Source organism: Pseudopodoces humilis, chromosome 1, assembly GCF_049639895.1.
Source record: "Pseudopodoces humilis isolate 2021_Gansu_Grassland_sample_001 chromosome 1, ASM4963989v1, whole genome shotgun sequence".
Taxonomy (NCBI): domain Eukaryota; kingdom Metazoa; phylum Chordata; class Aves; order Passeriformes; family Paridae; genus Pseudopodoces; species Pseudopodoces humilis.
Window position 1 is genome coordinate 41,243,763 of NC_142200.1, and position 24,569 is coordinate 41,268,331.

Below are 24,569 nucleotides of genomic sequence, written 5' to 3' on the forward strand. Positions count from 1 at the left end.
TATGCACCCAGGGTCAAACCACCAGAGCAATGTGTCTGACAGATATTGTGTCCCTTCAGGATTTTTTTGGCAAAGATACTTCTGGATCAGAAGAAGCCTTTGAAGCTGGAGAAGGTGGGACACAAAGATCAAAAGTACCAACTTATAAGGACTACCTGTACCTCTTTAGAAGTCTTCTGAGCTGTGATGCAATGAAGGTAAAGCATAGTTAACATGGAAATACAAAATGAAACGGAAAATGAAAAACAATCCTGAGTCTTGTCGTCCTATTACTGCTTTTCTAACTTTGGATTTTTTCCAAATGTCTTGCTGTAGAAGGGCTATTTTCTGGTTTTAGTTGGAATTTATGGCTGATAAATTAATTGAACAGGGATTAATTTATGCTTTCATAGCTGAGAAACATCTAAAACTGGATTCTCTGGGTCATTTAAATGTTAGTTTGTACATTAAAGAAATAATTTTCATTTGTGTTTTGAAATACGAACATTTTTGTCCTACAAAGGAATGTGTTTTTGAAGATGCAAACTTTCTTACTGAAAATGCACAACTGCAATCCCTGAGTCGTATCCTGTATGATGAACTTATAAAATCTGTTTTGAAGATTATTGAGAAATTGGACCTGACTGTTCAGAAACTGGATGTTAGTGAACAGGTGAGACCTGAGGACCTATCCATCAACTCCTGCTGTTGCAGGGGAACCAAAATCACATCCTTTATTTTGTTTTCTTTATGCCTAGATAACATCCGCTAGTGTCCTTGAAGTAACATTTATTCTAGATAAAATATTTTACTTAATATTTTTGAACTTTGCATTGCAGTGTTAGGAGATTGAAACATCAGAATCAATAGAAGTTCACAGAATCTATTATTTTAGACTTTCTACTCTAGAATGTTTTTCATTTTTCAACTGGCTTTCTCCTTAGAAGAAGGCATCTCTTATTTTTCCTTTGACTTACTGATGCATCAATGGTTAGTCCTTCATCTGTCAGAGTACCTAGGAACAGCTAGAAAAAGACAGACTCTTAACGTGGACAAAAAAGTGTAAAAGGTTTCTGTGTTGTCACAGATCCGGTGTTCTTTCTTCAATATTTATTTCCAGGATGAAAATGGAGGTGACAGTGCTTTGGTTGGGCCTTCTTCTGACCCTGCTTCAAACCTTCAGCCAACAAGGCCAATAGATTTTATGGCCTTTATAAATCTCGTAGAATTCTGCAGGTATTGATACGTTTTTATGTACTTTGAAAGTTACAAAGTGGTTGGAAGAAGTTTGAGGTGAAATGTGTTTAAGATGCTTGTTTCTGAGTTAATTTGATAGATCATATTTCAAAATGCACAAGGTGATTAGGAGGGAGACAGAAAGTGTTTTTCAGACACCTGGGCCATAGGTAAACACATACAAGCTTGTCAGCTCAGTTTTTTTAAAAGAGTATAAGTGACATTCATCAGCATTCACTTTTGTTATTTGGGTGTAGTTGTCTTTCATTATATGTTGTAGCTTATCCTGATGATGTATCCTAAATATTTAAGAGACCAGAGATACAGTCTTCATAGACTAGTAAGGGGCATTAAGTGAAAGGTACAGCATTAGTTGCCTGTGGAGGTCCAGTAATGAAATGTGATATGTGAGGATGTGTGTTTGTATAAATTCAATAATGAGATATGATAAGGGATAAATGGCTTTGCCCTCTTAAACAAAATGAAAATTTTCCTGTGCTTGACTCAGAAGGCAGCATGTATTTATTCTCCGTCTTTGGAGCTGCTCTGTTACAGCAATATTTTCCTTGTACTGACATGAAAGTTTTTTAAAAATGAAACATTGTATTTTGTTTCTTTTTAATTTTTTTTCCTCCTGTGTTTTCTATTCATTGGTTTTAGAGAGATACTTCCAGAGAAACATGTGGAATACTTTCACCCTTGGGCATATTCCTTTTCTTATGAGCTTATTATACATTCAACAAGACTACCTCTTATTAGTGGATTCTACAAGCTGCTCTCAGTTGCAATGAAGATTGCCAAGAGGATAAAGTACTTTGAGGTGAGATCTTTTGCCTAGTGGAGGGGTAACTTGTTACATTAATGACTGTCCCATTCTTTATGTATTATATTTTATTCCCTATGAAAAATAGTTCATTGAAGCTGTGAGTCGTTTCAAATGTTCATAGTTTCCTATGGCTCCATAATTAGAAGCACATTAAAAGTCAAAATTTAGACTAGAAGCCCAGTTCCTGAAGAGACACCATCCACATATAATCACAGAATCTCCAGATTGTTAGGGTTGGAAGGGACCGCTGGAATTCATCCAGTCCAATCCCCTCTGCCAAGGTAGTGTCACCTGGAGAAGGTGACACAGGAACTCCTCAAGGTGGGTTTTGCAATGTCTTCAGAGAGAGAGAGTCTGCAACCTCTCTGGGCAGCCTGTTCCCAGTGCTTTTTCCAAAATCCTGAGCTGGGTGAACAGAGAAATGGGAGGTACACTTGCAGTGCAGGTGGTATGAAAGGTATTTTGGATAGAAACAATCTAATCAGAACAGCAGGGTCATGTATGGGTTAATTACTCAGCTTCTGGCATATACTCCTATTCCACTCCCTGATTTCCACAGGGAATATGATAACTCTATTGGTGGGTGCACTGTTTGTGGTGTAGAAGCTATTGGGCTAAAGCATGTGGGTGTGTAGCCCAACACAGAGCCCAGAGCTGTCCCTGCCGCTGCTGCTGATGGCACCAAGTGAAACACATTTGGGAACTCATTGGTGTAGATGCTTGTAATGTGGATGCTGTTGTAAATGGTTTTCTTATTACACCAGCCTTCTTGCCACTTGAGCATGCACTGTTAGGCAAGTTTGGGTTTTTCTGGTTTGTTGTATGAGAGGAGAAAATTAAACCATTGAAAAATTACTTTGCAGTCATGTATCTCTTATTTGCATAATATTTAATATATTCCAAAAAGCTGACCCTCAGTGAACCATTTTAATGTTAATTTTCTAACTAACCTTTGAAAGATCAGCAATACATTTCAAGTTTTCACTGATGCCAGTTTCATATTGGACAGTATGATGTTTGTATTCTTAGTTGAACTTGTGGTTCATATATGTACTATGTGCTTTTTAATAGCATTGACATGTGGTTTCTATTTGGTAGGGTGTCAGTCCCAGGAGCCTCAGAAGATGTCCTGAAGATCCAGAAAAGAGCTCTTGCTTTGCTCTCTTTGTAAAGTTTGGAAAAGAGGTAAGGAATTTTGCTCACTAACTTTCTTAGTCTGAATATAAACATACGTGATTCAATCAAAATTTTTTCTTTTGAGGAATCTTACATAAACAGTAGATGCATCCTTGCTTTTTGAGCAGTGCAACATAGTGGGGTTTTAAGATTTTTTTCTGTCTTTTTTTTACTTAATGTCAGAAGAGGTATATTGGTCACCAGTTTGTATACAGTTGAGAAATAACAGTATAAATACTTCTGGTAACTGTCTGCAGGTGAATGAGATTCCAGTATTGGTTTCAGCTTGTTTATTTTACATGGGTATTAATACAGTTAAGTCAACATTTCAAAAGGTTTATGTTTTGTTCTCAATCTTTTTATCTGAATTTTAGGTTGCAGCAAAAATGAAGCAGTATAAAGATGAGTTATTGGCGTCTTGTCTGATTTTTTTGCTCTCTTTACCACATGACATCATCATGCTTGATATCAAAGTATATATTCCTGCAATGCAGGTGAGTCAGAGTGATGTACAGCTAACACTTTTTGTCCCTAAGATATGTACAAACATTCTGTACCAAAGTCAGTATTAAGGTAACTATTAAGCTCTCTACAGTCTTCAGTAAGATAGAATACAAATTACACGACTCTTTGGATAAAAGGTAAATTGTTGGAATTTGCTTTTGCACTAAGCAGACTCTCTTAGTGCCTGTGTAGCAATATAAACGTATCTCCTGTGCTGATCTTGAGTGAGATGCTAGACAGAGAAAATTGCTGCAAGGGGAGATGTACGCTAAATGCTTTTAAATTTGTTTCTTTTACCATTAAGTAACACTGGTCAATAAATGTAAAATGCTGATAGTTTTGTATTTGACACTTAGAATGCATTTAAGCTGGGCCTAAGCTGTACCCCCATGGCTGATCTGGGCCTGGATGCTTTGGAAGACTGGTCAGCTCACATCCCCAGACATATGATGCAACCCTATTACAAGGATGTCTTGCCTCTTCTTGATGGTTATTTGAAAAGCTCTACATCTGCAGGTACATATGTACAAAAAATTGCTAGTCTTAAGGAAGAAGAAAATACTTTTTTGTACAGATGTGGACGTGCCATACTTTTTGTTTGTATTGTGCACTTTCTGTGTTTGGAACAACATAACTTCCCTTACACCCCAAAATGCACTTTTTTCTCAAACTAGGATTTACTTGCTTCTGTTGAACAATCAATTATTGTTGCCATTTTATTTGTTATTTTCGTATATGTTCTTTTTTCACTTAAATTGCTTAGTTTTAGTAAGAGAATTAATTTCCTTAATAAAGATTTTAAATGAAAGAGTAATTGTCACATTTTAAAAATAAAAATGGGCAAAACAAGAGTAGGTTTTTTTAAAATGAAACTGAGTAGGTGCATGAGATGCTTGTACCATAAACTGGTGTTGATATGCTGTTTTTTTTGTTCATCAGTTGAATCCCATAATAACTGGGAAGTAAGGAAACTTTCTCAAGCAGCCCAGAAAGGACGTAATAAAGTTGTGATACAGCGTATAAGAAAAGCAAAAACATTTTCAGTGGTAAGAACCCCCTTTTGTTTTAGAGTTAAATGTTAATCCTTTCTTCCCACTGCTTCTTTTCCTCTCTTGCATGCATACTTTTTTTTTTTTTTCCTGTGGGCTAGTTCTACCTTAGAAGAGTTTAATGAATTCCATTCTACAGTGTGGTTCTATAAGCTGTTACATCAGCACAGCTGGAAAGATGACATATTCTAGGGTGAGGATGGGAATTAAGCAGGGAAAGGGGACTGAAGAAATCCTGTAAATGAGTATCACTGCTAGACCGATACATTATGGCAACAAAAATTTAACTCCAACACACAAAATCAGGTCCCAGCTTAGCAGCTTTGCAGTATGCAGTACAGTTTTGTGAATGTTTAAGTGTTTGAGGGATTTTTAATTGTCTTGTGGATAGGCTTACAATCTTTAGAGGCCAACATATGTATTACTTTGTCTAGTGGCCTCTCAAGTGTAAGTGTAGTTTTATTTGTATATTTCAGTACACAAACTAACTTGGAATAAACCTCTCTTTAGGTGTGACATTTTTAGTTACTCCTATACATAGAACTCTTTCCAACCTGATTGGTTAAATGTGAGGCTCCTGGAGTGAGTCCAGTGGAGAGCTACAAAGATAATTAGAGGTCTGGAGCGCCTCTCATGAGGAAAGGCTAAGGGATCTCAGCCTATTTAACCTGGAGAAGTGAAGACTTAGAGGAGACCTGATCAATATCTATCAATATCTAAAGGAAGGTGTCAAGAGGGTGGGGCCAGGCTCTTCTCGGTAGTGCCAAGCAACAGGACAAGAGGCAATGGGCAGAAACTGATACACAGGAAGTTCCATCTAATATAAGGAAGAACTCCTTTACTGTGCAGTGACCAAGCATTGGGACAGATTTCTCAGAGAAGTTATGGAGTCTCCCTTGCTGGAGATTTTCCAGAACTGTCTGGATGCAATCCTGTGCATGGGCTCTAGGATGACCCTGCTTGAGAAGGGAGGTTGGAGCAGATGACCTCCAGCAGCCCCTTCCAACCTTGATAATTCTGTGAAACAAAATGAGTTAATTTTATATCCTACACAGGCTGGTTCTGAAAATCAGTTGCCTGATAGATGCACTGTTTAGTCTGGAGAAAGGAGGCTCAGGGGAGACTTTATTGCTCCTTACCACAACTATCTGAAAGGAGATTGTAGCTAGGTGGGGATCATTCTGCAAGTGGCCCCAGGTTATGCTAGAGGAGGTTTAGATTGGACATTTGGAAAAATATCTTCATGAAGGAGATTGTCAAGCATTGGAACAGGCTACACAGGTAAGAAGTAGAATCTCCATCCCTGAAGTGTTGAAAAATGTGAGTGTGGCACTTGTGGACATGGTTTAGTGATGAGCCTGGCAGTGCTGGGTTAGTGGTTGGACTCGATGACTTTAGAGGTCTTTTTTAATCTAAATGATCCTGTGATTCTATACAGGTACAGGATCTAAACTTTAGATTCTAGAATTAAAACAAGTGAAAAGAGAAATTTTTGCTTCAGATTTGTTTCTGCTTTTTACATTGTTATGTCATTCTGTAGGTATGTGTTATCTGTGATGATAAAATTTTACTTTAGAAATGGTAATTGAAAGCTCACAAAATGCAGTGAAAATGCTCTTGCCCTCTTTTGTTTACTAAACCAAAGTTCTTCTCTTGTTCGATGCAATTCTTTCCCTCAGGGTTTCATTTTACCTTCTTCATCTGTATTTAATATAAGCCATAAGACCTTTATTTACTCTGTAAATCAAATTACTTCTATATAGAAGTAACTGTTCTTTCACTAATATTAATCTGTTGAATTATTTAGGATAATAGTCCCTCCTTGGAAGCAGTAAGGACTAGAGTGGCACGCCTTCTTGGATCTTTGGGAGGACAGATTAACCACAACTTAATTACAGGTGAGTATCCTGTCGAAAATATGTCTCTGCTGTCTCTCTTGAAAGTAGATTTCATTAAGGCCTCAACACTGCTTTAGTATACCTGTTTTTTGTTGCTGTCATTTAAACAAAATTACTTTTATTCCATTTTGGAGTTTAGTAGAGCAAAAATATTCACCAACTTAATATGGAGTAGGGAAAGTGTTTAGGAAACCACAGTTGAAAGCAAAAAATTATGCATCTTAGTAGATGGTTTTATTTATTCCACCCTTCACCTGCTGGCTGCAAAACAATTTTAAAACTTTGCCCCAATCTGTAGCTCCTTAATACTTATTTCTAACTCTAATACAGTTCTCAGTATTTAAGAACTACGGTCATGAATTACATAACTCTCAGCAAGCTTACTTTTTCACTTGTGAGTTTAAGGTACATCGTGCCTTTACTATGTGTGAGTAGCAGACTTCCGTTTGGGTGCTCCTCAAAAAAGAGACAATGTTTTCTCCATTTCTCTGTTCAGTCCATCAACAAGTTTTATAATTTAAATATTAAATATCTTACAGTCTAATAAAAATGAAAAACAGTAGTGTAAGGCTCCCATGAAATTCAAGGGATAAATTCAGCACAAAATATAGTTAATCTAAAAATTAATGTAGTATTATGCATTTTTTTCCTTCGTTGCATGCTTATGTTTGTTTTTTTCTGCCTTTACAATCAATTTTCTTTCTGCCAAGTACTTATCTGCTACTTACTCAAAAATACTGGGGGAAAGTAGCCTTATTCTCTGGAAATTAAATACAAAGTGTGGTCAGATTTTGTTAACCAAATCATATCTGGGAATATAGGGAGAGAAGGGAATAAGTATGCCAGTTTTCCTTGGAGGAAATAGCTATAAATGACTGTAAATAGAGTCATTTTCTGTGGGATTGCAGGAGTCAGTATGTTGGATCTTCTTGTCTGATTGACCTTCAAGAATTTTCTGTACCATTGAAGACAGATTCATTTTATTTGATGTCTTACAGAAATGTTTTAAATCAAGTGTGATTCAATGTCTTCTGGATTTATTTGTCTCCAAACTTAACCTGTGTTGAAACTGGAGAGTGCTGCAACTCTCACCTGAAACCATTGCCTACAATTTTTTCAGTAATTTATAAAGCATTAACATTGCATGGCAATCTAACTGAAGTTGGAAGGCTACAGATTTTTTTTGACTGAACTAAGTAAATAGTTGTGCTATGTATATTGCATTAAGCTTGTTTTCATCTTTTAAATGCATCAGCTACCTCTGCAGAAGAGATGATAAAGAAATGTGTATCCTGGGACACTGAGAAGCGCCTGAGCTTTGCTGTACCATTTGCAGATATGAAGCCTGTCATCTACTTGGACTTATTTTTGCCTCATGTGACTGAACTGGCTCTTTCTGCAAGTGACAGGCAAACAAAAGTATTGATTTATTTTTCTACATCTTCCTTTATGCTAGCTGATAAAATGGCATAAAATAATGTCCTCCTTGTTACTATAGACCTGTTTTAATTAATTCATAGGTAGCAGTGTGCTTCTTTGGTGCCCTTTCATATTACACAATTCTGAGTGTTTAGAAGCTAAAGAGAAGAAGTTGCTGTAAGCTCTGCCAGACAGCTCTGTCCTTGATTTAACATAAAAATTAATGTTTTAAACTAGTGTGTCTTTTTAAACTAGTGTTGTTTAGCCTCCTTCTCATACCCAGCCTATGAACTTTTGGGCTCAGTCCAGCAGAGCACTTAAGCAAATATTTTGGTGCTGTGCTGGATTGGGATTTTGATACCCAAAGAAAGTCCAGACTGGAGATATCTTTGAAGACACTATGGGTGACTTATCTGATGATGAACTTTCTCCAGCTGTTATGTGACTGCCCATGACAGAGACTAAAACATTGGGAGAAAGGCTATTTAAAATGTGTGTAAATTATTTCCATGGTCATGATCCATTCCTGGAATGGTGATTTAGCATAGGTGTGATTTCTCAAGTACACCCTTTCATGTGACTCATTCTCTCCTGCCCACAATTTTGTCTTCTCTGTGAAAGTAATGGATGCATAACCAAAGGGATTTCTAAATTTCAGGTTGCAGCATGTGAGCTGCTACATGGCATAGTCACGTATATGTTGGGGAAAGCCTCTCAGATGCCAGAAGGACATCAGGGTCCCCCACCTATGTACCATTTACATAAGCGAATATTTCCAGTACTGCTTCGTCTTGCTTGTGACATAGACCAGGTAAGCAGATTTTTTTTAATGTGAATTTTAGCTTGTTCAAGTACCTTTAAATGTGAGAATTAATTAATAGCTTTATTTAGAAGTTTTCTAACATGCTGTTTTGGTTTTTTTTCCCAAATGAAGAGTATTTTGTAGGCTGAAATTCTATTCTAGGGATGGATCGTCCAGATTTTGGGAGTGAGGTTGAAACCTTTTCAAATACTGGTTTCAAATACTTCTATAATGCAGTGTAGTTCAGAGTACCTCAGAAGAGCGTACAAGAGAGATTTAGGTTTCGTGGGTCACTTGGGGAGTTTGTGGCAGTAACCCTCTTTATCACCATATTTAATTTCTGTAGTCTTTCAGTAAGAAGTTAATTGGAGGTGAAGTTGATTATGTTGATGTTGAGTGTCTGCAAAGCTACAGTCATAGGAAAAGCATTTGGGAAATAATCTGTAGCTGCCTCTTGGATACCTACAGATGATACATTTCATTCAGACATTTGAACTTGGTATTTCTCCTCCTTTGCACAAAACAGAACAGACACATAGGTTCGTCTCCACTGAAATGACAGGTTTTCATGCCTTTTGAGACTACTGTTTAGACCCTGGCATCCATATCTATTTTTAGATCAAAGGGATTTTGTGTTCTGTTAAAATAGACAGGAAGCTGTGCTACCAGTTTAGGTGAAACCTCTTTTGTTGGTGTGTGGCTGAACATAAACCACAGGTAAATGATGTCTGGATTTATCCAAGCCACAGGCACTGCACTTGAAGCATGTGTATATGCATAAATAAGTGTATTTAGTGTTTCTTCCCTTCATGCTATAGTGTGACAGTACTCAATCAGGTTGATTTACAGGTAGAATTGTTGAAATCCAGGAAGATAGATTTTTAGATCTAAATATGGGTTAAGAAACTAACATTCTTGTTTCCCTGACTGTGTTTTGGCACATCAGTCTGTGGCATGCAGTGTTCTTTGTCTCAAAGGATATTACAGAGGAAAGCTTGGAGGTCGTTGAGACTAGCTGAATAGAAAGTATATAACCCATTCTAATTGGGGCTTTTTGGTCCTTGATATGGTAATGTAATATGCAATTGGCTATTCATTTCATAGACCCTTTTTCAAACTACTGGTTTTTATTCTTACATATTAATAGAGTAGCATAGAAATGTATTAATCCTAGAAATGCAGTTAACGTTTGCTGTTTTCAGGTAGCAAGACAGTTGTATGAGCCTTTAGTCATGCAACTCATTCACTGGTTTACCAACAACAAAAAATTTGAGAGTCAAGATACAGTGGCATTCCTGGAAGCTATCCTGGTAGGTCTTAAGTTTTTTCCTCTCTTTTCTCTGTGCCATGTGACGTTATTTTTAACTAGCACCATTTTACTGCTGAAGGAACCAAGAACACATGAAGAGATAGAATTGCCCCTTAACTATTTAAAAAAAAAAAGAAAATGGTTGGTTTATTTATTTATTTTCTAATAACCATTTAATATTTCTTAACTGAGATTTTGATGATGGATTTCTCATTCTCTGGCATTCTCAAAATGCAGGTATATCTTCTTCAGATAAATGAAACATTCTTTATCATCAGTGTGATATGGCACATTCACCATTCATCCCCCTAATGCCTTTGTTGTGTGCTTAATTTTTCTCTAAGTATCTTTTCCTTCACCAGGTGCAAAAGTTTTGCATTTAAAACTAGCTTTTGCACTGAACTGAAGTGGTTGGAGGGCAAGGTAGGTCAAGAGGATTGGAGTACTTCTTCTTAATGAAAATCTGTGTTGTGATACCACTTCTTACAGAGAGGAAACACACCCATCAGAAAATGAAGTGACTTAGACAAGACTCCTACGCTGATAGCTGAGACAGGAATAAGAAATCCAGATCTTTGAGCTGTAATTCAGTACTATAAGGGCTGAAAGTTCTGTCCCTCCTTTGAGCAGTAGCAATTTTGAACTTTGTTAATTTCTAGTAAACTGTGAGTAGAGTTTTTTAATTTTCAAATAATGCAATGTAGATAAGTTCCTGTAACACTGCACAGAGACAATGGTGGGTTTTTTTCTCATTCTTGAGATGAAATAACCTTGTGTAATTTCAGAGTGGCATAGTGGATCCAGTTGACAGCACTTTGAGAGATTTCTGTGGTCAGTGCATACGAGAATTTTTGAAATGGTCTATCAAGCAGACAACACCGAGACAGCAGGAGGAAAGCCCAGCAAACACCAAGTCTCTTTTTAAACGGTTGTACAGTCTTGCTCTTCACCCCAGTGCTTTCAAGAGGCTAGGTGCAGCACTTGCTTTTAACAGTATCTACAGAGAATTTAGGTGAGCAAGCAGAGCTTGAAACAGTAACTAACTTGGCCAGGAGGTTCAATGAGGTAAAGAATACAGCTCAAATAGTCATCCACTGACACCCCTTCTATTAATGTATATGATAGGTGTAAAATTCAGTTACTCAGCTTATTTTTTATAATAAATGTGTTGTTTGGGCTTTCTGTCTGTTTGAAATGTATAAAAATAAATTTACATCACAAGTTTATAAGAAGTTTTTTTATGCCTTTTCAGGATGCTCAGGAAATTTTACTGCTATTTTTTTAACTCATTTAGATGTATTTTTTTTTGTGCAAACATCTTTTGCAGTCTATCTCAACAATATTTAATTTGGTCGTTTTTAATTAGGATTTTACATTTAGTGCTTCTTCTACTCACGGATCTCATTAAATTTTTTCCTGTTTTTTTAAAGGGAAGAAAATTCTCTGGTGGAGCAGTTTGTATTTGAAGCACTGGTGGTTTTTCTGGAAAGCCTGGCTTTAGCCCATACAGATGAGAAGTCATTAGGTGAGCTACAGTTAATTAAATGTGGAATGAAGAAAAAAGTTACCCTGTTGAATCTTGGATTAAAAAAGAAAAACTGTAACTGTAAGAAAAGTACATTTGCTTACTTTTGCAACAAAGGAAGAATTATTTTTCATTATCAGTAGAGAGGTCATTTGATATCCAGTTAGGAACTCCTTGGATCGACTCCTTGCGATGTATGAAGGTGGAATATTTTGAGCCCAGGAGAGAGACCCTTTTAATATTTACAGTTATTTACAGTTTTGTAATATCACTAAAAATATTAGTGATATTATTATTATTATTAGTATTATTATTATTATTAGTATTAGTATTATTATTATTATTATTATTAGATATTATTAGTAAAAAGGCTGGTGGTGCTTCAGACTTGAGTTGTGGTTTTGCAGTTACATGGTGTAAAGAAATGTAGCTTGATGAGAATCAGTCTATATTTATGTAACAAACAAATGCTCCAAAAATTGTAATTTTGATATATTCAATGGAATATTTCCACTATTTTGTGACACCTTTTCCTCATTGTCTTGTCATTCTTTACAACAGTATGTAGTTGTGTGAAGAATCTGTGACCTCTTTCACAGTACTAACGATTCTAAATCTACTTTTCTCAGTCTTTTTTTTTTCCATGATCTTTCATCAATTAATAGTAATTAGAACATAAAGCCAAAGGATGGTGTAACAAAACTTAATTTCTTTCAGAGGAAGAGTTCAGCATATGGTAGAAGTGTCCCTAGAAGAATTACTCACATGGAAAAATTTTAGTTCCTCTAAGCATGATCACAGAAAGTGGAATGCAGTTTTACACCAAAGGCCTCAGGCTTGGCTCAGGCCAAGCTGGCCTGTCTGGTGTTTCTGTGATTTTTCTTCTGCACCTTTCAAAAATCTGTAGAAGCACAGAGTAGTGGAGCTGGTAGACATTATCATGTGTTTACCATGCACCATGTCTACAGTGCTACCTCAAATCAAATTACTGGCATTTTTTTAGAGATGTCAATTTTCTGTCTCCAACAGGTACTGCCCAGCAGTGCTGTGATGCTATTAATCACCTGAAGCGCATAATCAAGCATAAAGCACCTTCTCTGAACAAAGAAGGAAAACGGCGGGTACCACGGTCAGCTATTTGCATTTATTTTCATATTGTGTTTTAATGAACATTATCAGTAGTTCCATTAAGAGCTTGGGATTCTGAATGAGGATTTCATCTGATGACAATTGCTGATACAGACCTCCTGATGTGTCTGTTCAACCACTGGTGGGAAAACACTGGACATAATATGAAAGGAGCATGATTATTTATTCCAGCATGGTGAACTTGATACAGTTTAGCAAGAAGAGGCAGAAGAGAAGAGCATGTTTCCCTCACAGCAGTGTGTATAATAGCATTAACACTGGTGCTATAAAGCACTTGGAGGAAACTGCTCTGAAGTCTTTCTTACTGTTGTTAAATGTCACCAGAAGCAGGATAAGCTGCAACAGGATGATCAGCAATTAAAGAAGGGAAGCAAAAAAGGTAAAAGAAGCAAAAAAGGATTCAGTATCAGGATGGATGAAGCTCTGAGTCACCTAGCTGACCCTGATTTGGTGAGGAGATTGGAGTAGAGACCTCCTTAGTTCCCTTTTTTACCCAAATTACCATGTGATCTTAAAGAAACTGGCAGGTGGAGTTTAGATTTGGGTCACTGATGTGACATTTGATAAGTTATGAGACTGGATGATTATAGGGATGGAGAAAAACTGTGCAGGCTTATTTAATCTCCCTTTTTCCTCTTTGAGTTTACAGAAGAGAAGGGAACTTCTGCATTTAAAATTTCCAAAAGGATTATGCTTTGGGGATCTCAAGTAGAGTGAGGAAAAAGGAAAGCAGTGCCAGACATGATGGTGGAAGAACTCTTTCTTGTAGCACAGATGGGTTGTGGTTAGATAGATAAAAGGGATTCATAGTGCTCATGATTTATTTTTTTCAACTGAAAGACTATTGCTTCTTGGTAGATGTCAAGAGGACTGTTAATCCCTAATATTTTTGTGCAGGGGATTCCCAGCTACTAAATCTGTGTGTCTTCAGGACATTGTCATGTGGCTCTTAGTGCAGTGTGGACGACCTCAGACAGAGTGCCGGCATAAGGCCATGGAGCTCTTCTATGAATTTGTTCCTTTATTACCAGGTATTTTAAGTCACAGTGCACTATTATCTTTGCTTCCTATATTCTCTGCATGCCTTCCCTCTGTGTTTTCTATGCATGGTAGTAATTACAAGTAAATATCTGTTCACCCAGCGCTGTTAAATAGAAACTGAGTTGTTGCTTATATTGTAAATTGGGTACTGTGAGAACCTCAGGGTTTGTTGGATGTTTTGGGGCATAGAATAGGCTTTTATTGCAGATTTAATTCCAGCCCCAAACTGCTGTTGTGTATCCAGCTAAAAAAAGCAAAATTTGTTGATGGGGAACTGTGAATGTCTTAAAAATTAGCCTCTTCTTATGGAAGGAAGAGATGTGTGGGAATTTTAGGGATGTGACTAAGGCTAAACCAGAACCAATACCTTCTCTGCTAGAAGACACAGTTTAAATCACAAAGTTGTTAGTGTCCTTGCCTCTAGTTCCTTGCTATTTTGAAATGTGTTTTTCCTAAAAAATTTATATTTCTGTTTCTGTCAGGAAGCAAGTCTCCATCTTCTTGGCTGGCTGATACTCTAAAAAACAGAGATGTTTCTTTCCTCATTACCAAATTTGAAGGAGGTGGCACCGATGCCAAGAGTCCATCTGGGATCCTTTCTCAGCCAACTCTCGGTGGCATGCAGGAACCCTTCAGTTTACAGGCTGTCATGCAGTGGATGGACATGTTCTTAGCGGCACTGGATTGCTACAATACATTCTTTGAGCTGCAGATGATCAAACCTTATGAAGTACTGGGTGAGTGATTAACTGTTGCATTAGTTTCATTTGTGTGTGTTACACAAAGCCCACCCAAGATGATTTCTGACCTTGGAATTTAAGCCCTTTTCTCAAATGTAGAATACATGGTTTTACAAACTCTCACGAAGTTTTCCAATGACAGTTGTAAAGGGATGGGGGTATTTTTATGAAGTACTGTGTATCTTAAAATGTTTCCTTTTAGCTCTAGAAGTACATATTTGCATTTCTGAGTCATCCACTTACCAGCAACTTCTTTTACTCTATCTCATCTTCTAAAACTATTCTGTACAGCTAATTTCCTACTGCACAGAAAAGCAATAGATTTTTTTCATATTTTTCTTGAAGTCCTTCTAAAGCTTTTTACCCTGTCTTTATTAATATCTGGAAGAAGCTATCAGAAAACAATGAAATAAGGCACCTTTTCACTTCAAGTCCCATACATGCTACCTTTCTCCAGTTCCTGATGCATCAACTGCATCAGGTCCAAAAACCATGTTTGAATTTTGGTCAGATAAAATAGCAACACCTTGTGTAGACACTGGATTTCCCAAAAGGTTTTTCTTTCAATTACCCTTGCAAGCCTGTACAAAATGCTTTTGTTCAGCAATAGTACACTTTCATAGTCTTGTGCAAGTTTCAGGTGGTCTGTCTGTCAGTGTTATGTCTGTCTTGGTTTAAAACAACATTGTAAGATCATTGTTGGATGCAGCTAGCATAGGGCTAAGTGATTTGAAACTAGGGATTTAAAATTTTTATCCATTTTATTACACAAGCCTAAATCATCATCATCATTGTTAATAAGTGGTTATAGTGGTCAGTTTCTGGAGTGATCACTAAGTACAATGCTGTCCTGCTATTCTCTTGCCCAGAATGGTAGTATTTAGAACTGACATAGAGCTTTCAGAAAACATTGGTGTGAATGTGCCTCTTTCTGTCATCTCAGTTTGACTGTGTTCTTCCAAGCATGAAACAATATATTTTTTTTTAATTGAGAGTTGTTGTATCATTTCAACCTAATGTAATTCCTTCTTTCTAGGTGTAAATGAAAGTTCCTTGTTCTTGGAAGCTGTGCAGTTCTTCCTTGACACTCTTGCTTTGCATGATATCCACGCAGCAGAGCAGTGCTTTGACTGCAGCTCAAAAGGCAGCATGTTCAGTCCTCAGGAAAGGGACATGTACAACTACAGCAAGTGTACCATTATAATCCGGATCATGGAGTTTGTCACCGTCATCCTGGAAATGTGCCAGCAGGATTTCTGGAAGGTAGGCTCTGAGGTCTGTAGTGGATAAAATATATAAATTTTATATGTAGTTAAATATACGTGCTCTGTATATGGAGTACTTGAAGTGAATGTTTCCTGTGTGATTCCTGATGGCATTAAATGTATGGAGATGGTAGCTGCTTGAAAGGCAGAAAGAACTGACACAATCTGCCTTTCTTGAATTCAGGATGGGTATTCAGATTTCTCCATTTGCCTTTCTCTATTTGTCTCTCTATTGGTCTCTCTATTTGATGCAATGCAAGTCATATTTAATTATATAAAGTATAATACTTATGAGACTCTTAGGAAGTTTACACTGCCAGATTTAGTTCTGAGACTGTGATTGGCTCATCAGCAAATCTCTGAGAGTGTGTACAGAGATGTGTATCAGGATTTACAGGTGTATAGTCAAGACTGAAACAGGCCTATGTGCTTTAAAAGATGTAAATCCTATGTCTGTGTTTACAGATACCTAATTTCTGTGCATTAGCATAAACGATTGAAAGTCAGACATTTCAACAGAGAAAATCAGTAAGAATAGGTACTGTTTCATGTTTGGTTTCATTTGAGATAGGATTGATGGTAAGTTATGAAGAATTAAATAGAGAAATCTGAATGAATTTTTCAAGTTTTTTTGTTTAATTTTTTTTTTCTTCCTAGCTGCTTGAGAAGCAACTGCTAAATGCAAGCTTTATAGAGCTTGTGGTGATGACAGTGTGTGATCCATCACACATAGGCTTTAACACAGCTGATGTGCAGGTTGTGAAAAACCTCCCAGATATCTCAGTAAAACTGATGAAAGCTCTGATGAAATCTCCATATCAGAAATCTTTGATACTGTGCATAAAAAAAAGAATCACACCACAAAGGTAAGTAGGAGCTTTCTGGTAAGCATGAGTCCAGAACAAACCCTCACCATGAGAAATGGAAAATAAATAATGTTGTCTATGGATGCACTAATGTAACATTATTGCTTCTCTCTCCTCTCTAGCCTTGAGGATCTTTGTTCTGTTGATGTGTTTAATTCAGAGGCACGTTTGGATCAAGTTAAGTTTAGTGCTATCCTTTCTGCCTGCAAGCAGCTCCAGAAATCTGGCCTGCTTCGTTCTGTTCTTCATGGTCAGGTAATTGTTAATACAGAAAATAATAGTGAACATTTGTGCATTGTTAAGAGCTTTTCCTGTGTAAAACACCAGGATAAAAACAGAACAGATCAGATGAAGTTGTTTAAAATGAGATCAATAGCGAAGAGCTAGTGTAGAATGGGATCAAAAATAAATGTTTTATGGTTATTCTACAAATCTGAGTAGCACAATACTGAGGCTTGAACAACCTTTATAATTATGTTAGTCTTTCTCTGGTCGGCTACAGACACTGGAAATCAGAATGTAGATTCTCTAACTTCCTTTAAGTGAGCTTCACAAGAGTGAAAACTTAATCCTTTATAGGATTAACTATCCTATAAAGAAGGGTTTTTTTTAACAATTTTTACACAGAAAACATTCAAAGTGATGAGGGAAATTAGAAAAGGAGTATTTCCTGACTGATCAAAAGCAATATAATGGGTCTAAGTTGCAAGAAAACGGGATAGAGACGTCTGAAGTGAGAGGATGTAGCCTATACTACTCAAATTCCTTCCACTAAGTTTCTGATTGTAGTAAATCTATACTTTGGGCAATTGAAGGAATAGGTTATACAAGAGCCACAAAGAGAACTTGTGAATGAGACTGTAACAAGGCCTGAGCGAAGCTAACAAGTAACAAAATATTTAATTTCTGTGTGCTATCCATTCTCTCTATCAACAGAATCTAGGCCTGTGGTTGAAGTATATTGATAATCAAAGTGCTGTATGGTTTACAATTTGAGTCCCACCCATCCTGACTTAGCTGTTCATTTTAATTCTGTAGTCAAGTAAACCTGAAGAGGTGGAGGAGGATAAGAATATTTGGAACATTTTCAAGTTACTTTTGTACACAATAGGGTTGTCTCATTTAAAATCTTGTGCCTGACTTAGAAAGGTGTCTTGTCATGGCATATTTGCATTGCTGCATAAGGAAATTATCTGGAGTTCAAGTGTTTTAACTAACTATACAGATGAATTTGAAGCCTTTTTTCAGGCTTTATTGATTGTCACTTTTTTGTTGGTTTCCATAGGATGAAGGGCCTCATTTCTCAGTTGGCTCCAAGCTTCTTTCAGTTGTTTATAAAGGCATTGCACCTGGGAGTGAAAGGGCCTCTCTTCCATCCTTAGACATCAGCAGGAAGCGATTAGCTGATAGTCTTCTGCAGCTATCCTTTGCTATTGATGAGCAGGTAGGATGTGGTTCTCCAGTTACAATCCTTAAAATAAAATAAACAAAATAAAAGGTTAGGGATGGGAGCTTGGGAAAAAAAAAATTGTTTGCTTTTCTAAGAAATTTCTAAATGAAATGTGATGTCCTTGAAATAATTCTTATCTCCATACCTTGATTTTCAGTGTGAGGAGCTAGTAAGTCTGCTGTTGAACACAGTAGTGTTGTCTGTGCCACTATCAGGAGCATCCCAGAACCAGCTGATTAATTTATCTCATGGACAGTATTTCTACAGCTTGTTCTCAGAAACCATCAACCAACAGCTACTGAAAAACCAGGATGTGATCATAGTCCGTCTTATGGAATCATCTGTCAGCAACCCTCAAATGGTACTGGACTTGCTGGACTTGACTTGGTGACAAGGCCAAAAGGGAATGTTAGAAGTAACAATTTTATTATTGTTTTTAGAGGTGGAGTGTGTAGCAGGGGAAAGAGTGCATTGGGTTGAATTTCAGGCAGCAGTGCATAGTTTTTGGTTTGAGTTTTGGAGGTTTTTTGTCTTGACCTACTGGTGCCACCATCATGATCTCTGGCAACCTGACATTACTCTGTGATCTCAGATCAAACGGAGTGGATATTACCTATCCTGAAATCTATGTATTTCAGGAAGTCTGTGCATAGTACTTCAGATCAAAAATAATCTTTCAAAGGAGGGACCCATTTACTGTGCTTTGCTTTTCATTGCAGAATGGTCCCAGAATATGTGATTTGGATTTGTTTTGGATAAAACTAAACTTAAAAACAAACTCCAACTACTAATGGGGCATTTAGTCCACAGGACTAGGGTAGAGCTAGACCAGGGTATTAAAAAGAGACATATGCATGCACAACCCTCCTGAACTGAAATAAATATGGGATACTTTGTCATATCTCAGCGCTGCTTGTTTGGCTCAACAGACTTCTTCGTGTTTGTCTAGAGCACATACAGAACTCACTGCCATGAAGGAAACTTAGAAGTCTTCCTTCTGTGTTTCTGACAAACAGAAGGGTCAAAAATATCAAAAGTCTGCTTTTCCTTTTGAATATAAAGATGCTCAGCAAAGTAGAATCATCCTTCAAAAATAATTGGCTGTTTCATAATCCAAAATGTTATGCTTAGACATGCTGCATCCAAGTAGTAGTTTAAAAGACTCGAAGCATCATTTTTGGTGATACCAAAAATTGTTTAATTAAGCTGTAGAGGAATGTTTATATTCTAATAGGCTGTTTCTGGTTATGATTATCTAGTGTTTCCTCTGCCGAGTATGTTTTAATTAATTGCATACACTAATTCTTTTAAGTGTATCTGATAGATGACAGTGACTATTAGTTTTTGAAGAAAAGATATTTCAAGTATACTGAGTTCATACCTGCCATGCAAGGATTATTTTTCTTTCCAAAATGGATGCCAGTAAGTTAGCATGGGTGTTATTTTTCAACTTCACACTAACTGAAATTATCAAGTATTGATCTTTATTTTGGATTATCATTTATTTCTCCATATATACACAAAAGGCATCAGAACTAATTTCTGCATTGTACTTTGAAACAGGAGTAATTTGGAGAGATGTCTTTTTTTTTTTTTTTTTGAGAAGGGAGTGTTTTTAATTTCCTGCAGAGACCTTTCTTCTGCATCCTTTTGAGATTTAAATCTAGCATTGCTTTGTGATGCTTCTCTTTAACGACTACCCATACCAGTGAAGTGATCCTATCATACTTTCATTTGAGGTGCAGGAATCTTACCTGTTACTTTTCCAGGTTGGGAGCATTTTGAATGGCATGTTAGATCAGAGCTTTAGGGACCGTGCTGTGCGCAAGCAGCAAGGAGCAAAACTGGTGACAGCTGTACTAAGAAACTGGGAGAAACTGGACAGCTGGTGGGCCAAAGGTTCATCTGCTGAGAGCAAAATGGCAATCCTGACCCTGCTGGCTAAAGTTCTGCAGGTATGTACTGCTTTATAAAATTCAGGTAACTTTTCTTGTTCTGTAGGGATTGCGTTGTCTCTTCAAGAAATGCTGTTCAAGTCAAATGTTTTGTGTTTGGGGAAAAAGGAAGAAATTGGACAATGTTAGAATCTAGCTGTTTTTATTAGCAAAGTACAAAAAAATTTGGGGCAGGTAGAAATTACTAGATATTGCTCTTCTTCCCCTATACCACCTATTTTATTTGTTTTTTTAGTTGTTCTCATGTTTTAGCTGCCGTTTTCCTTTTGGAGAACTGATACAAGTACAGAGAGTGAACTCTGAGTAGCCTCTGGTAACACTCTTTCCCATGATGGCATCCAGAAAGTCACAGTGGAGGAGTTCTACCCACACTAACAAACTTCAGAATCACCTTTACTTTAAACAATTTCTGTGACATTGAAATTTTGGTCTGGTTTTTTCCTCTATTTTGAAAATGTAATTACCTACTTATCCCTTTGGGATTTTTGTAGGAACTTGTAAAAGTACTTGACAATGTAGTTGTACACAAATATATACTCAAGGATCAACTGTTGAGCATAACTTTTAATTTTATAATTAATTATTTTAAACTTGAATTGTTTTAAAGTTATGTGTTAGGACACAGAATGTGAACTGTATTGCTGTATTAGCTAGCACTGAAATGATCAGTAGGAAATTTTGCTTTCAGAAGGAGATAATTTTTTTTTTAATTGAAAAATACCTCACATTATGATTTTGTTCATACTGTGTAGGAGCTTCTTTAGTTCTTCTTTTAAAACCAAAATCATTCTGTATGTGCTTTCTATTAATTCAGTGTATTTTTGGAAATAAATAATTCTATAGCTCAAGGGCTTTTTATTATTCTTTAGTACAAATCTCATTAACTAGTTAAAAAAACCCAAACTAATTTTTTTATTTCTTCTACCTTTCCAGATAGACTCTTCAGTTTCTTTCAATACCAATCATGAAGCATTTACAGCTGTTTTTAATACCTATACCAGTCTACTTACTGATCAGAATTTAGGCTTAAATCTTAAGGTAAATTGCTCACTTCAACAGCTTCCCTATCCTCCCCAGATTAGAATGTTAGTTGTTCATGGAATTCTCTGTTATTTGGTTTAATTTTTATCACAGACTTCTGGATTTTTATTCTTCTGCTCAACATCCTAAAACTTGTAAATTATCCTTTCTGTTCTTCTGTTCAGACAGAAGCTACTATCACAAATGTCATGCTTTGGTTTAAGGTGCTCTTTTTTTCCCCTTGCTCAGAAGAAAGGAATGTAATTAATTGCTAGGGAAAAAAAATAGCATCAGTTGTAAGTCATCTTGGACTCCCAAGTGTTCATTGGGGAAATGACAGCTAATCAGGCTTTTAACAAGGAGTGACATTTCCTACAGGTCCAATTATGAACATCTGTCATGATTTTAGCATCCATGTCTGCAAGTATGAGACCAGTATTAGTGGGATTAGCTGCTATATGCAGCTTGGTCAAGAGAGGGAGATAAAGTACTGCAGACTGAAAGTGGGAGTTCAAAAGATGCTGGTTGGACTAGAATAATAACCAATTTTGTCCTTCTGAAAATTTGTGTAGTTGCTTCTCAGCCAGCCTGCCTTTAGTTACGCAGAGTTTTTTACTTTCCTACGCGTTCAAAATAAAGGTTGGGATTTTGCTTTATCTACAAGGTGATTCATTAAATTAGTTGTGTGAGAATGAATGCTTGCTTAAAAGAACAATGAGATATTATTCATAGCCATGCCAGCCATGAGATATTAATTAGCTTTAACTCTCACTCAGCAGTGACATGAGAGTTAAAAGCTGTTTCCTGATCCAGCAGCTGGAAAGAAGAGCAGCTATATAACATAGTTTTATTAGTACACTGAGCCATTGAAACAGTAAGAAAAGCCACTGGAATAGGAAAATAAAATAGGAATTCAGCTGGCTTCATAGTTAGGGAATAATTTATTTTTTAGTGTAAAACTGTATCTCTTATGTTTTCATTTTTTTATTCAGGGCCAAGCAGTGATAATCCTCCCGTTCTTCACTAATTTGACAGAAGAAAAGCTTAATGACCTTAAGAGCGCTCTGGATCAGCTTGTAGCTTTCAATTTTCCCATGAGGTCTGATGAGTTTCCTCAAGGAACCTTGAAGCACAATAACTATGTAGACTGCACTAAGAAGGTCAGTGTTTTTAACGAATACATAATTAGAAGCCAGGGTGAACTATGTCTGGAAACAGTGTTTCACAGGATCAGGAATTAAAGAGAGATTCTTGGTTCACATGAGATCAGCTTTCGTGTTCCTGGGTTATGTCTTCATCCCAAAATTGAATCTACATAAGCACATTAAAGAAGCACACTTGTGCATCTGTTTCTGATCAGCATTAAAAAAACAATTACATCATTAGATTGAAGTGATTTGATCCAGTGTGGCTTTTCATGTTATGTGTTGCTTCTTCTTCAGTTTTTAGATGCATTAGAATTGTCTCAGAGTCCAATGTTGTTGCAACTGATGACAGAAATCCTCTGTAGGGACCACAGACATTTCATGGAGGACTTATTTCAAGCTAGCTTCAAAAGAATTTCCAGAAGGTGGGTTTAGTCCACTGGATTTTGTTCTTGTTCTCATTGAATTTTTGCTAAAGCAAATGTGCTTCTTGCATTTTATTGTCCTTACAATAGTGGTGATTTACACTATAAAGTTTTATGTAATGGTTTAAATTCAGATTTTGCTTTTGTCTTCACGTTGTCAAAGTATTTCCAAAGTTTGAACAAGTGACATCCGTTTCCAGATTACGCTTCTAGTGCCTGTGCAGATTTGGAAAGCCTTTTGTAAATAAGCTTGTTCTGAGAGAATCCAGTTGACAATAGTATTTGTTTGTTATATATTTGCTATCCCTGTATAACCACATGATCATTTAAGTTGATAGTACTTAAATTGACAGCGTATTAATTTGTTCAACCCCTTTGAAAATACAACAATGCACTTATTTAATTAATTCATCCATTCCAGGGTGGTTAATTGTACAATCAAACATGCTCTGTCCACAAAAGAAGTATTCAGTATCTCTTCCAAAACCAATATTCCAGTTTTTGATGGGCTGTTGAGTAATGACTATTATGTAATTTCCTGGACAGAATAATTTACCTTATGACCATATACCACTTTCGAAATTTTAGCTTTAATAAAATTATTCAGAATAGCAGATCATCTAGTAGTTTTTGTGTTTGATAGCCACAGCTCTTTTTTTCCTTTTTTCTCACATATACTCAATAATTTTATTTTTTTTTTAGGTTGTTCAGTAAAAAGGAAGTGAGGAAGTTAATGTTTGCTTTAGGATTAAATTATTAGAGATGCACAAGTTTGCCATCTCTTGCAGACTAAGAAGCTGAGGTGGGCTTTTTTTGAGAGCTTCATAATACTTGGTAGTTCAACCAAGATCTTGCATGTCTTGTAGGATAATGCAAGAGGGCATGAATGCAGTCAATAAAAAATTTAAATGTCCTAAGGATGCATAAGTGAAGTCTGGTAAAAGAAGTTTTCATCTTTAGATTTCCATCTTGTTTAGGAGCACCACTGACAAACAAGTGATGCTGTTGGACACTGTTCACAAAATGTTCCGAAGTGAAGAACTTCTTTCAAATACTGCTCGCCAAGCATTTGTGGATCGCTCCCTCCTCACTCTTTTGTGGCACTGCAGCTTGGATGCACTGAGAGTGTTCTTTGGCAAGATTATAGTAGAGGCTATGGATACACTTAATTCCAGGTTTACAAAGGTATGAATTACTAATTTTTTTTTTAGGGTTAGGGAAGGCCTAAGAAAATGTTGATGTTGGTATGTTCATTTTGCTTAACTTTCAATGAAACACTGATAAAAACAGTTTGATTTTCTAGTTTTGTGTATCCTGGAACAGAAGCGTCTGCCGGTTATAGAATTTGATTATTACTGATAAACTTTTCTTTATTCCCCAACACAGTGTTCCTTTGGAGTTAATGCATGTTTGCATATCTACTGCGTATATAAAAATTGGAGTTGAAATGAAAGCCCTGAAATTAGGTACATTGCTTCTAGAGAAAGAAATACACCTGTAATCATTGCAAAGGTTCTTCAGTAAGGGATTAGGAGCACAGATCTTCCTTTCTCTATTTGCAGCCTGTCTTCCATTTTAAGAGTATAGTTGCATGCCATGATCTTGTTGCTAGTGGAGGTCTCTACTCTTGTTATAATTCTTCAGTCCCATGGTTTTGCTGGTGCAGATGTTCATAGGCAGCAGGACAAGCAAGATGCTGAAATCACCACAGTTTAGTAATAGTTATTGAAACAAAATGCTAAAACTTAATATCTGTGTAGAGTCACCCACACCATGTTCCTGTTGCTATA

At 36.6% G+C, this 24,569-nt stretch overlaps 1 protein-coding gene across 1 annotated transcript in view; it reads left to right on the top strand.

Moving 5' to 3' along the window:
- The window catches only part of PRKDC (protein kinase, DNA-activated, catalytic subunit), an 81,405-nt gene that overhangs the window by 12,152 nt on the left and 44,684 nt on the right, over nt 1–24,569 (top strand). Inside the window, exons 14-40 of the mRNA XM_014255033.2 lie at nt 60–197; nt 503–652; nt 1,100–1,215; nt 1,876–2,035; nt 3,140–3,226; nt 3,592–3,711; nt 4,078–4,237; nt 4,661–4,767; nt 6,578–6,668; nt 7,924–8,087; nt 8,746–8,898; nt 10,092–10,199; nt 10,984–11,210; nt 11,629–11,723; nt 12,753–12,852; nt 13,770–13,903; nt 14,396–14,650; nt 15,690–15,916; nt 16,576–16,784; nt 16,907–17,039; nt 18,070–18,228; nt 18,392–18,595; nt 20,004–20,189; nt 21,123–21,227; nt 22,202–22,369; nt 22,652–22,779; nt 23,757–23,964. Of these exons, the coding sequence (XP_014110508.2) occupies nt 60–197; nt 503–652; nt 1,100–1,215; nt 1,876–2,035; nt 3,140–3,226; nt 3,592–3,711; nt 4,078–4,237; nt 4,661–4,767; nt 6,578–6,668; nt 7,924–8,087; nt 8,746–8,898; nt 10,092–10,199; nt 10,984–11,210; nt 11,629–11,723; nt 12,753–12,852; nt 13,770–13,903; nt 14,396–14,650; nt 15,690–15,916; nt 16,576–16,784; nt 16,907–17,039; nt 18,070–18,228; nt 18,392–18,595; nt 20,004–20,189; nt 21,123–21,227; nt 22,202–22,369; nt 22,652–22,779; nt 23,757–23,964 (4,092 nt within the window). The remainder of the gene's footprint in view (nt 1–59; nt 198–502; nt 653–1,099; nt 1,216–1,875; nt 2,036–3,139; nt 3,227–3,591; nt 3,712–4,077; nt 4,238–4,660; nt 4,768–6,577; nt 6,669–7,923; nt 8,088–8,745; nt 8,899–10,091; nt 10,200–10,983; nt 11,211–11,628; nt 11,724–12,752; nt 12,853–13,769; nt 13,904–14,395; nt 14,651–15,689; nt 15,917–16,575; nt 16,785–16,906; nt 17,040–18,069; nt 18,229–18,391; nt 18,596–20,003; nt 20,190–21,122; nt 21,228–22,201; nt 22,370–22,651; nt 22,780–23,756; nt 23,965–24,569) is intronic.